This window comes from Jaculus jaculus, chromosome 2 (genome assembly GCF_020740685.1).
Source record: "Jaculus jaculus isolate mJacJac1 chromosome 2, mJacJac1.mat.Y.cur, whole genome shotgun sequence".
In the NCBI taxonomy this organism is placed as follows: domain Eukaryota; kingdom Metazoa; phylum Chordata; class Mammalia; order Rodentia; family Dipodidae; genus Jaculus; species Jaculus jaculus.
The window spans coordinates 3,676,312-3,688,955 of NC_059103.1; the positions used below are offsets into that span (position 1 = coordinate 3,676,312).

The 12,644-nt window shown below is 54.1% G+C and overlaps 1 protein-coding gene across 2 annotated transcripts in view; it reads right to left on the reverse strand.

Annotated features, from left to right (window-relative positions):
• Window positions 1–2,354: 2,354 nt before the first annotated feature.
• The window catches only part of Fbxl18 (F-box and leucine rich repeat protein 18), a 33,321-nt gene continuing 23,031 nt past the window's right edge, over window positions 2,355–12,644 (reverse strand). For both annotated transcript variants that reach the window (XM_045143144.1, XM_012951899.2), the window contains one exon: window positions 2,355–6,605. In XM_045143144.1, coding sequence (XP_044999079.1) covers window positions 6,449–6,605 — 157 coding nt within the window. In that variant the 3' untranslated portion in view covers window positions 2,355–6,448. The remainder of the gene's footprint in view (window positions 6,606–12,644) is intronic.

Genomic DNA, 12,644 nt, shown 5'->3' on the forward strand with positions numbered 1-12,644 from the left:
TTCTAGGCGCTGGAGAGATGGCTCAGCAGTTAAGGCGTTTGCTTGCAAAGCCTAAGGACCCATGTTCTATCTTTCTCCAGATCCCACGTAGGCCAGACACACAAAGGTGACACAAGCATGAAGTTGCACATGCGCACTAGGTAGCACAAGTGTCCGGAGTTCAATTTCAGCAGCCGAAGCCCTGCTGTGCCAATTCTCTCTCTCTTGCTTGCTCTCTTTAAAAAATTTAGAGCCATGCCGGGCATAGTGGTGCACGCCTTTAATCCCAGCACTCGTGAGGCAGAGGTAGGAGGATCACTGTGAGTTCAAGGCCACCCTGAGACTACATAGCTAATTCCAGGTCAGCCTGAACTAGAGTGAGACCTTGCCTCGAGAAACCAAAAAAAAATAAAAATAAAAATAATTAAAAAAAATAAAAAATTTAGAGCCGCCAGGCGTGGTGGCACATGCCTTTAATCCCAGCACTCAGGAGGCCGAGGCAGGAGGATTGCCATGAGTTTGAAGCCACCCTGAAAATACATAGTTAATTCCAGGGCAGCCTGGACTTGAGTGAGACCCTACCTTGAAAAAGAAAAAAAAATTTACTCTGCAGCTGAGCATGGTGGAGCATGCTTTTTAAAATTTTTTTTTCTTTCTTTCTTTTTTATTTATTTGATTGTGAAACAGGCAGAGAGACAGAGAGAATGGGCACGCCAGGGCTTCCAGACACTGCAGACAAATTCCAGATGCGTGCGCCCCCTTGTGCATTTGGCTAATGTGGGTCCTGGGGGATTGAGCCTCAAACCAGGGTCCTTAGGCTTTACAGGCAAGCTCTTAACTGCTAAGCCATCTCTCCAGCTCTGGAGCAAGCTTTTAATCCCAGCACTCAAGAAGCAGAGGTAGAAGGATCGCTGTGAGTTTGAAGCCAACCTGAGACTACAGAGTGAGCGCCAGGTTAGCCTGGGCTGGAGTGAGACCCTACCTGGAAAAAAAAAAAAACACTCTGTATCCCAGAATGACTTCAACCTTTGGGGCATCCCTCTACCTCAGCATCCCATTACTGGGTTAATAGATGTGAGTCACCACATTTGGCTTCCATTTTCTTTTTAAATGACATTAAAATTTTTTTATTTATCTGGGCATGGTGATGCACACCTTTAATCCCAGCACTCAGTAGGCAGAGGTAGGACTGTCATGAGTTCAAGGCCAGCATGGGACTACATAGTGAATTCCAGGTCAGCCCGGGCTAGAGCAAGACCCTACTCGGAAAAAACAAAGGGGAAAAAAATTAATTGAGAGAGAAAGAGGCAGAAAGAGTATGTGCATATGAGAGAGAAAGAATATGGATATAGGAAGGCCTCTAGTCACTAGGCCATCTTGTTCAGTGGCTTATGTGGGTACTGGGGTCCTTTGGCTTTACAGGCAAGTGCCTTAACCACTAAGCCATCTCTCTAGCCCTTTAATAACTTTCTTGTTTCGTTCTGTTTTCCAAGATAGGGTTTCACTCTAGCCCAGGAAGACCTGAAATTCACTATGTAGTTTCAGAGTGGCCTTGAACTCAGGGCAATCCTCCTACCTCTGCCTCCTGAGTGCTGAGATTAAAGGCCACCACGTCTGGCCCAATGACATTTTTAAGATTTTTTTTTTTTTGCATGTGTGTGTTGGGGGAGGGCATGCCAGAGCCTCTTGCCACTGCAAATGAACACCAGCACTTACATCACCTTTTGGGTCCAGTTTACATGGGTGGCTTGGGAATTCAAACTGGGCCAGAAGGCTTTGCAAACAAGCACCTTTAACCACTGAAACATTTTTCCAGCTCCACAACCCTATCCCCTCTCTCTTTCTCTCTTTTTCTTTTCTTTTGTTTTTGTTTTTCAAGGTAGATTCTCACTCTGGTCCAGGCTGACCTGGAATTAACTATGTAGTCTCAGGGTGGCCTCGAGCTCACAGCAATCCTCCTATCTCTGCCTCCCGAATGCTGGGATTAAAGGCTTGTGCCACCACATCTGACTTGCTTTCAAAAAATAATTTATTTATCTGAGAGAAAATTAAAGAGAGAATGGGCATACCAAGGTCTCCAGCCAGTGCAAACAAACTCCAGGTGCCTGCACCACCTGGTGCATCTGGTTTAAATAAAATATTTAAAAAAAAAAAAAAAACAGGGCTAAAAAGATAGCTCAGTGGTTAAGGCATTTGCCTGCAATGCCTAAGGACATAGGTTCGATTCTCCAGTACTCACAGAAAGCCAGATGCACAAAGTGACACAAGGTTTGTCCGCAATGGCTAGAGGACCTGGAGTTTCCATTCATTCTTTCTCAAATAAATAAATTTAAAACACAAAAAGTCTCTGTGTTCAGAATGACAACACGGCTACCTAATTTTCTAAACCAAGTCCACTTTATTTGAAATTTTCCACATGCCACAAATTTACATGAAAACACCCATTCAGAATGCAGTTCATTAGCGCCAACACAGAATTCGGGAGTGGATGTGGCTCAGATGCCGACTGACCACCACAGACAGTTACGCCAGCTGGGCAGCGAAGGGGCAGTCGGCACTGAAAGGCAGGGGATGGTCACTTAGCACCTGGTCACAAGATATGGCATGACTCCTGGCCCAGGGAATGGCTTTGCCCATCCCCCCCCCACCAAGTACACTGAGCTCTGATGGTTCTGGATAAAGTCACACACAACAGGTCACTGTCGGAAGTGGCAGCGAGGCCCAGGGAGATGCCACTGCTGGCTGCAGACTGAGGAGTCACCCGTGCACACACGTGAGCACACGCACAGCACACTCCTCCTGCTCCGGAAATCCTCACTGACACGCAGGCCTTGCACAATACATTTTGCCACCATGGTGAGAGATCTGGCTAGCACGCCCCTGGTTCAGGAACAGACCCTGCTTAGCTTCAGCAGTGCCAGTTCTAGTGGCTCTGGCCCTGGGCTCCCGGAATGGCACAGCCAGAGCCAGCTCTGTGGTGGCAAAATAGGGTTCACCGGCCAGTGGTCCTCCAAAGAGCTCTATGAAGTGTCATTTCAACATCGCTGCCAAGCCGCTTGCATCAGACCCATGGCTGGTCTACGACTTTGTGGACTATCAGCTCACCACGGCCAGGCCAGCAGAGCCTACGAGCTTCCATTACGACCCTGCACCCCAGCACGAAACAAGACCAGTCACAGAGCTCCCAGCATTACAGCGGGGGCACTAACAGTGGCAAGTAACAATGACTGCCACACCCACAAAGGTGGTCACTGTGCCCTCTGGACATTGGGTTTTATGGCTAGGACCTGTCATCTGTGGGAGTGCAAAGTCATTCTCTCTCCTTATTGAAACAGGTCTCATGTAGCCCAAACTAGCCTCAAACTCATGTAGTTGAGGCTAACCTTGAACTCCTGATCCTCCTTCCTCCAGCCTCCTGTGAGCTGGGACTATAGGTGTGTACCACAACTGACTCTTTCTTCTTTCTAAGTCTGGGGCAATTTCCAAAACTTAAAGGGGGCAGGTCACAGAAAGAGCAAGATGAAGGGGCACCCTGTCACATCTCTGAGGGGAGTATGAGGCCTTAGACCCCCACAGGCCCCCAGAGGCCTCATCTTAGTCTTCACAGCTGCACTGGTGGGTCTAGCTTCACCACAGGCCCCTCCAGGCCCAGGTTAGCCTAGCAAGCAGCCTTCCGCTAGGCAGTTTTTAGCAGTGAGAAGTGGAGGGTGTGGTTTTAGCCACCAAGCTTGCCTTGCCGCCTGGGGCACACAGCACCCGATGGATCCAGAAGCCAGACCTGGCCTCTCAGGCCTCACTCTTGCAGGACTTCCGTGGGCACCTGACGGGCGGCTGGAAGGATGGTCTCTGTCAATTTCTCTCACTGAAAATGACAAAAGCCACTCAGGGATTTTAACTCAGTAATATGCAGCAAGCTGCAGGGTCTCCGCGTGTGGAGTCCAGGGACACAGGGTCTGTGGCGGGTGGGGCTGAGGTGGAGATGCAGGCAGCCACGGGAGAGCGGAGACAGCTGTTTACACACCGGGGTGATACACTCACCTTCCCATATGCGTGCTTGAGCCCTCTCACACACAGAGCCCTCGTGCATGCAGGCACACGTGTGCACGCGCACACACGCACACACGCACGCACAGGCGGGGGTGCTGACCCCGCTCTCTCGGCAAGCAGCACATGGTCTACCACTTAACAGCCCCATCCTGCCAATTGGGGACCATTAGGGTGGGTTCTTTTCCAGCATGAAATGCGGCAGAATATAAACTGCAATTATCACCGGTGCCAAAACAGCACTTAGTGAAAATAAGCACATTATTGACATCTGGTGAATCCGTCTCCGGTGGAGGGAGAGAAGGAGCAAAATTCTTGCTCCAAGTCAAAGGACTGTTGCAGGGGATGCCGACAACACAAGCTCTACTGTTTGGGGGTGGCTTGCCCCCAGCACCCCATTCCTAGGCCCCTCCTTGCCAGCCCTAGTGACAAGTGTGACACCACGGACTAAGACCACTTGTTCATGTGAACTGGCCAGCAGAGAGGACAGGAACAGCCTTCGTTCAGGGCAGCGTCTTAGAGAAACGATGGCTTCCCGCTTGGGTAGGACTGGGCTGGAGGAATGCAAGCTGTAAAGGCCAGAGCACCAGGTGACCCAGGAGCTCCAGGCCACTGGCTCCCTCCTGGGCTATGATTAGCCACAGCCTTGCTTTGAGGATAATCAGTGGTGGGTCCCCAAGGGCCCACAGCACAGGGCCGATCACTTCATGGTAGCCTTCAGGGTGCGTGTGGGGAGGTGCTTCCCTCCTCCGAGACCCTCGTCTACAGCTACGTGGACAGCGAACCACCGCGGTTACTGCACGACCGCAATGCCAGGGAGAGGTGGGACGGGCTGTGGCTCTCAGAGGCTCTGGGAGTCCTCTGGAGGGACCTGAGCTTGGAGACGGCTCCTCTGGCTAGGAGTGACGGTCACCAGCTGGCTGCTCCAGACAGGAGTGAAAAGCAGGGTGAAGGAGGCCTACACGACAGACCCTGGGCGAGCAACACAGCCAGACTGGTAGGGGCCAGCATGAGGGTGTTTTTGGGGCCCAGGGGACCAAGCAGATTGGGGGTGATTCCAAAGCCCAGTCAGAAGCCCAGGTCTCCCCAGGCCTGAGCTGCAGAGCACAGCCTTCCCCAAGAGCCAAGGGCACACACCAGGGGCCAGTTCACCAGCAAGGGAAGTTGAGGGTATCAGAGTGAGAGGCTCTGTTGTCATGGAAACAGGAGACAAGAGCAGGCCGGGTCTGAGGGTTACTGGTGGTGAGTGAGGTCTGCAGACCATGGGGTCTAGGCTGGAAGCCACACCAATGGTGCAAGGGACCCACCCACCCCATGGGGCGGGGCAGGAGCCAGGGGGACACAGTGCAACCACAGGTCCTGTAGAGGTCCCTGCCAGGATAAGGGTAAGGTCTCCAACTCTTCCTCGTCTTCCAAACTGCTCCACTGAATTCTGTCTTGCCCTTTTGTTTTTGGGAGAGAGGGGTAATGAGACGGGGTCTCATGTAGTCCAGGCTGGGCTAACAACTCACTATGTAGCCAAGGATGACCTTGATCGCCTGCCTGGTCCTCTTGCTGGAATTACCGGCATCTGCCACCACCCTTAGTCTTGTGCGGTGCTGGGACTGAATCTAAAGCTCTGAGCAGGCTAGGCAAGCGCTACCAACTGAGCTACGTCTCTGGCCCTCGTTAATTTGTCTAAGGACTAAACACAGTTGCGTGCCAGGTTCCAATCTTACACAAGCACTCAAGTTGTAGGATTTCTACCTGTGCTAACACAGCCCAAGCACACCCAGATCTTCTGGGCAACACTCAAGGCACCCCAGGGAGCTGTGGGGGGAACAAAGTGGCCCCTCCAGCTCAGCCTAGGAGGCCCCACCCAGCACTCCTGACCCACAGGGTAACTGGGTTAAAAATGTATTTTTTTTTTCCCTCTGAGGTGCTAGGGATGGAACCCAAGGACTTTCACATACTAGGCAAATTCTGCCACTAGGCCATAGCCCCAGCCCTAAAATGTCTTAACGGGGGCCCCAATTCTACAGTCGCAAACACACAGATGTCAGTGTGGACTTCTCATAGGGAGAGTGTGGCCCACCCCAGCCCCATGTGGGGCAGACATGGCAAGTGACCATGAACACAGGAGCAAAGGGACAGCACCAGGGAGGGGAGCAGGGCCCCTGACCAGACCCTGCGGGCCAGCCTGGCTTGCCCACTGCCCTCACCTCCACGGCCCACCTGATCACTTGTCACCAGACTTCACTGAGCCACAGTCCTCAGGACAGTGAACAAGAGGAAACACAGGGAGTCAGGACGGGTGCCACAGGGTGACTGAAGAGACGCTTTCTTCCTGTCACAGAACAAGAACCCCACTGTCCACTGGCTCCCGATGGAGACTCGCCCGGAGAGGTTCGGCTGGGGGGAGTGGCAGGGCCAGGACGTGGACTTCTCACCACCACAGGTTCGGCGGCTCCTCAGCTACTCTGCTTTTAAACAAGGTGATCTCGTCCAGGTGCACCATGGGGACATCCCGGATGACATCCGTCAGGCCCTCGTGGAGCAGTGGGAAGATGACGACGTTCAACGCGGGCCTCTCAGCCTGGAAACTGAACCAGACATGAACCATTACCGGGATCCAGGGATGGAGCTTAGCTGGTCGTGTTGCCTAGCATGCACAGGGCCCTGGCTCCATCCTCAGTACCACATGAAGTGGGTGTGGTGCAGGCCAGCAATTCCAGTGCTGGGGAAGTAGAGGCAGGAGGATCAGAAGTTCATCAAGTAAGCAACATAGAGGAGGTATCAGACCAGGCAGGAAGCAGTGGCTACGTGCAGGAGGAAGCTGGGGGGCACTCATGCTGCCATCCCCCCCAAGCCCATGCGAGTCTGAGGCCCGGACTGTGGTTTATGGGAGTCACCTGATGTGGTTGACAGACAGAACCGGAGTTGGGGTAGGGTGGGACAGCCAGGGGGAGCAGGCCCAGAGGTTGTCCTCAGACATGGAGGCGGAAGCCACTCACTGAAAGACACAAGTGACAGGCCCAGGGAGGCCCGCCCTGCCCTGCGGAGACTGGAGGGCAGCAGGGTCCAGGGTGGTGTCACCTAGGGGTGGCTATGCGGAGCAAGCTGCAGATCTAACGCTTCTGGCCAAAGAAGGACCCACTGTAGGATGAAGCCAAGGGACAATGACCAAGTCCACAGGGCCCCAGGCAATCTGAAGAGGCAACAACCCCAAGACAAGGGAGGCGGTTCACAGGCTATGACAGACAGACAGACGGGGAGGTGGCGCACACACAGAAGACCGCCTCCCCGACCGTGGCGCACAAGAACTCGGGGTGCCATTCCACGCGGCAGCACCGTGCACGAGGCCTCATGCCGGGTGTGACGGAGGACAGAGTTTCCTGCTCTCCATGACCTCTGGGGACGACTGCAGACCCTGAGCCGGTCAGGGACAAGTGGAGACCTAACCAGGTGAGAAAGGACCCGGTGCACGACTGCCCCGCCCACCAGGCGCAGAGCCACACCAAGGACGCTCCGGTGCTCATCCCAGAAATCCACCCCACCGGGTTGGGGCACAAGGCAAGAAAGCACCACAGCAGAAAACCCTGACACTGGCCAGAGCTCTGGCAAGCCCCTGCCCAAGTGCCTTTCCTTTTCTCTGTGGGATGTATGCGCACGTGTTCGCATGTGAGCAGGTGTGCACGCTGACGCGCGTGTGGAGGTCAGAGAGCCTCTGGCACTGGTCCTCGCCTCCTTGTTTGGGGAGCGCCGCTCTCTTCAGCACTGAGCCACTGTGTAGCTGAGTGCCCGGCTTCTGGGCACTTCTCCATGCCCACCTCCCACCTCACTATACTGCGCTGTCCAGTTTGGGGTGTGTTCTGGCACCTGGACTCGGGTTCTTATTTACTTATTTTCGAGGTAGGGTCTTGCTCTAGCTCAGCCAGACCTTGAATTTGCTAAGTTGTCTCAGTGGCCTTGAACTCACAGTGGTGATCCTCCTATCTCAGCCTCCTGTGGGCTGGGATTAAAGCTGTGTGCCAGCACACTGACTTGGACTCAGGTTTTTTATTTTTTTAATTTTTGTTTATTTTTATTTATTTATTTATTTGAGAGCAACAGAGACAGACAGAGAGAGAGAGAGAGAGAGGGAGGGAGAGAGGGAGAGAATGGGTGCACTAGAACCCCCAGCCACTGCAAACAAACTCCAGACGCATGTGCCCCTTGTGCATCTGGCTTACATGGGTACTGGGGAATTGAGCCTTGAACCGGGGTCCTGAGGCTTCACAGGCCAGCGCTTAACCGCTAAGCCATGTCGCCAGGCCCTGGACTCAGGGTTTTACACTTGCATGGCAAGCACTATCCACGGAGCAATCTCCCCAGCCTTCTGTTTCTTTTAAGACAAGGTCTCACTAGGTAGGCCAGGCTGGCCTCAACCTCCCAAGTGCTGGGATTACAGGTGTATGCCGTATTTGGCTTCCACAGCTCTCCCCTGCCCCTGCCCCCCCCCCCTACTTTTCTCTTTGAGGAAAACTGGAGGCTTCGGGGGTAAGGGCAGAATCCCTGGGCCATGTGCAGCTCCACACTCACACTGCCAGAGGGTCCTCAGCCAGCGCCCTCACGGCCCTCTCAAGCCACCTCTCCTGGGGTGGGGCCAAGCACCCAGGCCCCAGGCCCCAGGCCCCAGGCCTGACAGCTCGCAGCCCAGCCTCCTGGGAGAGCTCCGTGACGCTGGAACTCGGCAGCCACTCAACTCTGCATCTGCGCAAACTCCGGGGCTTCGGCACGTGCTCAGCCTGCCAGATGGGACTTCCCTGAAGCAGTGCCACAGATGGCGGCGAGCCAGGACGCTGACTCCAGCCACCTCCCCCAGAAGCTGTTCCGGCTACCAACAACTCTCCAGGCATTTTCCTTTTTTTTTTTTTGCATACGTGGGGGTGGGGTGGGGGTGGGGAGGTGTAAGCCCGTGTGCATGTGCATATGGAGCCAGAGGTTGACGTCACACGCCTCCTTCAGTTGTACTCCACCTTACTCTTTGAGACAGGGTCTCTGCTGAACCCACAGCTCTCTGATCTAGCTAGACTGGCTGGCTGGTAGCCCTGAGGATCACCCTGTCTCCAGCCCCTCAGCACTTAAATTCCAGGCATATGCCACCACACCCAGCATTTGACATGGGTCCTAGGATTCTGAACGCAGGCCCTCATGTTTGCATGGTAAGAGCTTAACCCACTGAGCAATGCATGAGCCACCACTTTGTGCCCGTTGGGAGAGAGTGGCCAGAGGCAGGCTCTCACTATAACCCAGGATGACAGAACTCACTCTGCAGCCCTAGACTGGCCGTGGACTCATAGCAATCCTACCTCAGACTCCTGAGTGACGGGCCAAATGTGTGCACACCATGCTGAGCTTCCTTTTTTTGGGACACTGTTTCATGTAACCGAGACTGGCCTCAAACTCATTCACTATGTAGCCAAGGATGGCCTTGACCTGATCCTCCTGTCAACCCAGGGCTGACATAACAGGAACATGCCACCAGGCCTGGTTTGTGTGGTTCTGCAGAGCAAACCCAGTGCACTGTACATGGTAGACACACTGTACAGACAGCCACAGCCCAGCCACTAATTCCATTCTCTAAAACTGACATTCAAGGGCTGGAGAGATGGCTTAGTGGTTAAGGCATTTGCCTGAGAAGCCTAAGGACCCATGTTCACTTCTCCAGGTTCCACACAGCCAGATGCACAGGGTGGTGCATGCATCTGGTTGTTCAACTATAGTGGCCAGAGGCCCTAGTGAGCCATTTTTTTTCTCTTTCCTTAAAAAAAAGGGGGAGGGGGAAGGAGAGTATTACCATGGGATATTTTTTATAATCATGGAAGTTGTTAATAAAAATTTGAAAAGAAAAATAAATAAAAGGGGACTGGAGAAAAAAAAAAAGCCGGTCTAATGGGCTTGCCTCAAAGAAAAAAACAAACCAAACACCTGCCGTTCAAGTCTAAGGCTGTGGGTGGTGGCCAGACTTGAAACAACCCATTGTTCCACCCTCAGCTCTTTTCCATGTGCCTGCAGGCCAGGCCAGACCAAGCCCTCCGCGGTCCTGGGCCGAGGGCCCTGCCCCAGTGCTTGGCAGGCGCACGGCAGCGCGGCGGCAGCAGGGCGGGAGCCGTCTCGTGGCTCTGGAGGCACAGAGACTCGCGAGAGCCCCGCGTTGACAGAGCACCCCCGAGACCAAGAGCAGCTGCCCAGAGCCCTAGGCCCCAGCAGTGTGGCAGCAGGCCATGGCGGAGGCGATGCCAAATGGGCCTCCAGACAGTGATGTGGACATCAGATCTGTCAGACCACACCTCCTCTCGTTCAAGGACAGGATTCCTGAGCACTGACCGGGCAGAGACTGCATGGCACTAACTTGGGTTCACACACAGCGGCAGAGGCAAGAGTGAGTAGGACCCTCCAAAGGTACAGTAGTCCCCTAACACCCTGTAAGTGCCCAGCCCACCACTGCTGCAGGGAAGTGGCACTCTGCATGCCCTCCCCTGACTGGCTCTGGTACTGGCTCGGGACATGCCGGGGCCGGTCACAAACATTCCCGGGCTCAGGTCCCCTGCAGGGAAGGAAGACAAGACACAAAGAGTCCTAGAAGTAGGAGGGGAGCCTCTGGTTGCAGGAAGCAGCCTGGGCCATGCAGGACCACCATGCAGAGTCCAAAGCAGGGAGGGCATGCAGGGGAAGCAACCACTGCCTGTGCTGGAACAGCTGGCGGTACCTCCCTGGTCTGTCCGTGGTGGGAAGGCCCAGGCTGTTCCTGGAGGACACTGCTCTCCAGAGAATAAAGACTGCTTGGGTTGGAAAGCAGGGGTAGGTTCATTTAGTGTTCCAGGGTCATGGAGGGAAGACCCAAGCTGAGCTCCAGCTCATGGACTCTGAGGGCACAGGGCTGTCAGATCTCAACAGTGCCACACAGACCAACGTCCATGGTGTATCATCAAGCCCCATAGAAACCAAGAGACCCCAGGGAACACCGGGTCTTTTCTAGCCCCAGGGGCCATGAGGCCTGGTAGGAAACAGGCCCAAGCGTGAGAATCCAAGGACCTTGGAGGGCCCCTACGCCGCAGCAGTGGGGAAGCAGGCGGCAGCAGGAGCAAGTCTGGGGTGGGTCTGGCAGAGGACCTCAGCCAGGGTCAGGGTCCTGGCACCACCATGCTTCAGATGGACATCCCGGCACGGCAGCCACGCACTAACCTGGCCAGGAGAGACGGCCTGGATTTCTACAAAAACCAAGGAGGCACCTTTCAAAGCCTGGGCGCCAACAGGAGCCCCTTGCCAATGCCTGTTCCCAGGGCCAGTATAGGGTCACTGAAGAAGCCCAAATGGGGACACGCAGAAGAAAAGGACCCAGAAGTCAGCAGAGCCACGCCGTCCAGACAGTGAGGAAGGAGGCTGGGGTGGTGCACAACTGCCATCCCAGCACTTGGGAGGTTGAGGCAGCAGGATCATGAGTTTCAAGGCCAGATTCAGCCACATGACAGGTTTGAAGCCAGCCTGGACTACATGAGGGGTGGGTGTGTGTGTAAAATGGCCGAGAAGGGTGGTTCATGCCTTTAATCCCAGCCCTCAGGAGCTGAGGTCGGAGAGTAAATTCCAGGTCAGCCTGGGCTAGAGTAAGACCTCGAAAAACTAAAATAATAATAATAATTAAAAAAATAAACCAGGGGCTGAGGAGATGGTTCAGCAGTTAAAGGTGCTTGCTTGCAACACCTGGTGGTCTAAAAATTAATTAGTTCAATTCGCCAGCACCCCCATAAGTGAGCTGCAAAGTGGAGCATGTGTCTATGGTATCAATAGGTCCAGGACAACGGGCAAAGGGCCAGGAGAATCCGAAACTCTCAGGCCATAGTCTGACAGTCCTTTTCAGTCTAGCAGTTAGTTTGCAGCAGAGAGCAAGTCTACCTCAAAAAAAAGTGAAACAGACACCCTGAAGCTGTCCTCTGACCCCACACCCGACCTGTCCCATACACACATTTTTTTTTTCCCCAAGGTAGGGTCTCACTCTAGCCCAGGCTGACCTGGAATTCACTATGTAATCTCAGGGTGGCCTCGAACTCATGGGGATCCTCCTACCTCTGCCTCCCGAGTGCTGGGATTAAAAGTGTGCGCCACCAGACTCAGTTCAGTAATTTTTTCTTTCGAGATAGGGTCTCATTCTGGCCCATGCTGACCTGGAACGCACTATGTAGTCTCAGGCTGGCCTCAAGCTCACAGCAATCCTCCTACCTCTGCCTCTCCAGTGCTGGGACTAAAGATGTGTGCCACCACGCCCGGCTAATAATTTTTTTAGGTGTGGGCTGGGGAGATGGCACCACAGGTGAAAGCGCTTGCTGCACAAGCCTGATGACCACCATCTGGATCTCCAAGCCCACGTAAGGCGGGCGCAGCAGAGCACAGGTCTGTAGTCCCCGTGCATCTACCCGCAAGATGGGAGGTGGAGCCAGGAGAACGGGGAACTCATGGGCCAACTAGACTGGCCCTCCCAAGTGGCAAAACAAGTCCCTGTCTCAAGCTAGGCGAGGACGTTGTCTGACCTCCACACACCATCACAAAGAGAATCAGGAAAGGGAAAGATTCCTGCTCCCTGCTTTCTGCATACATCCTCATGG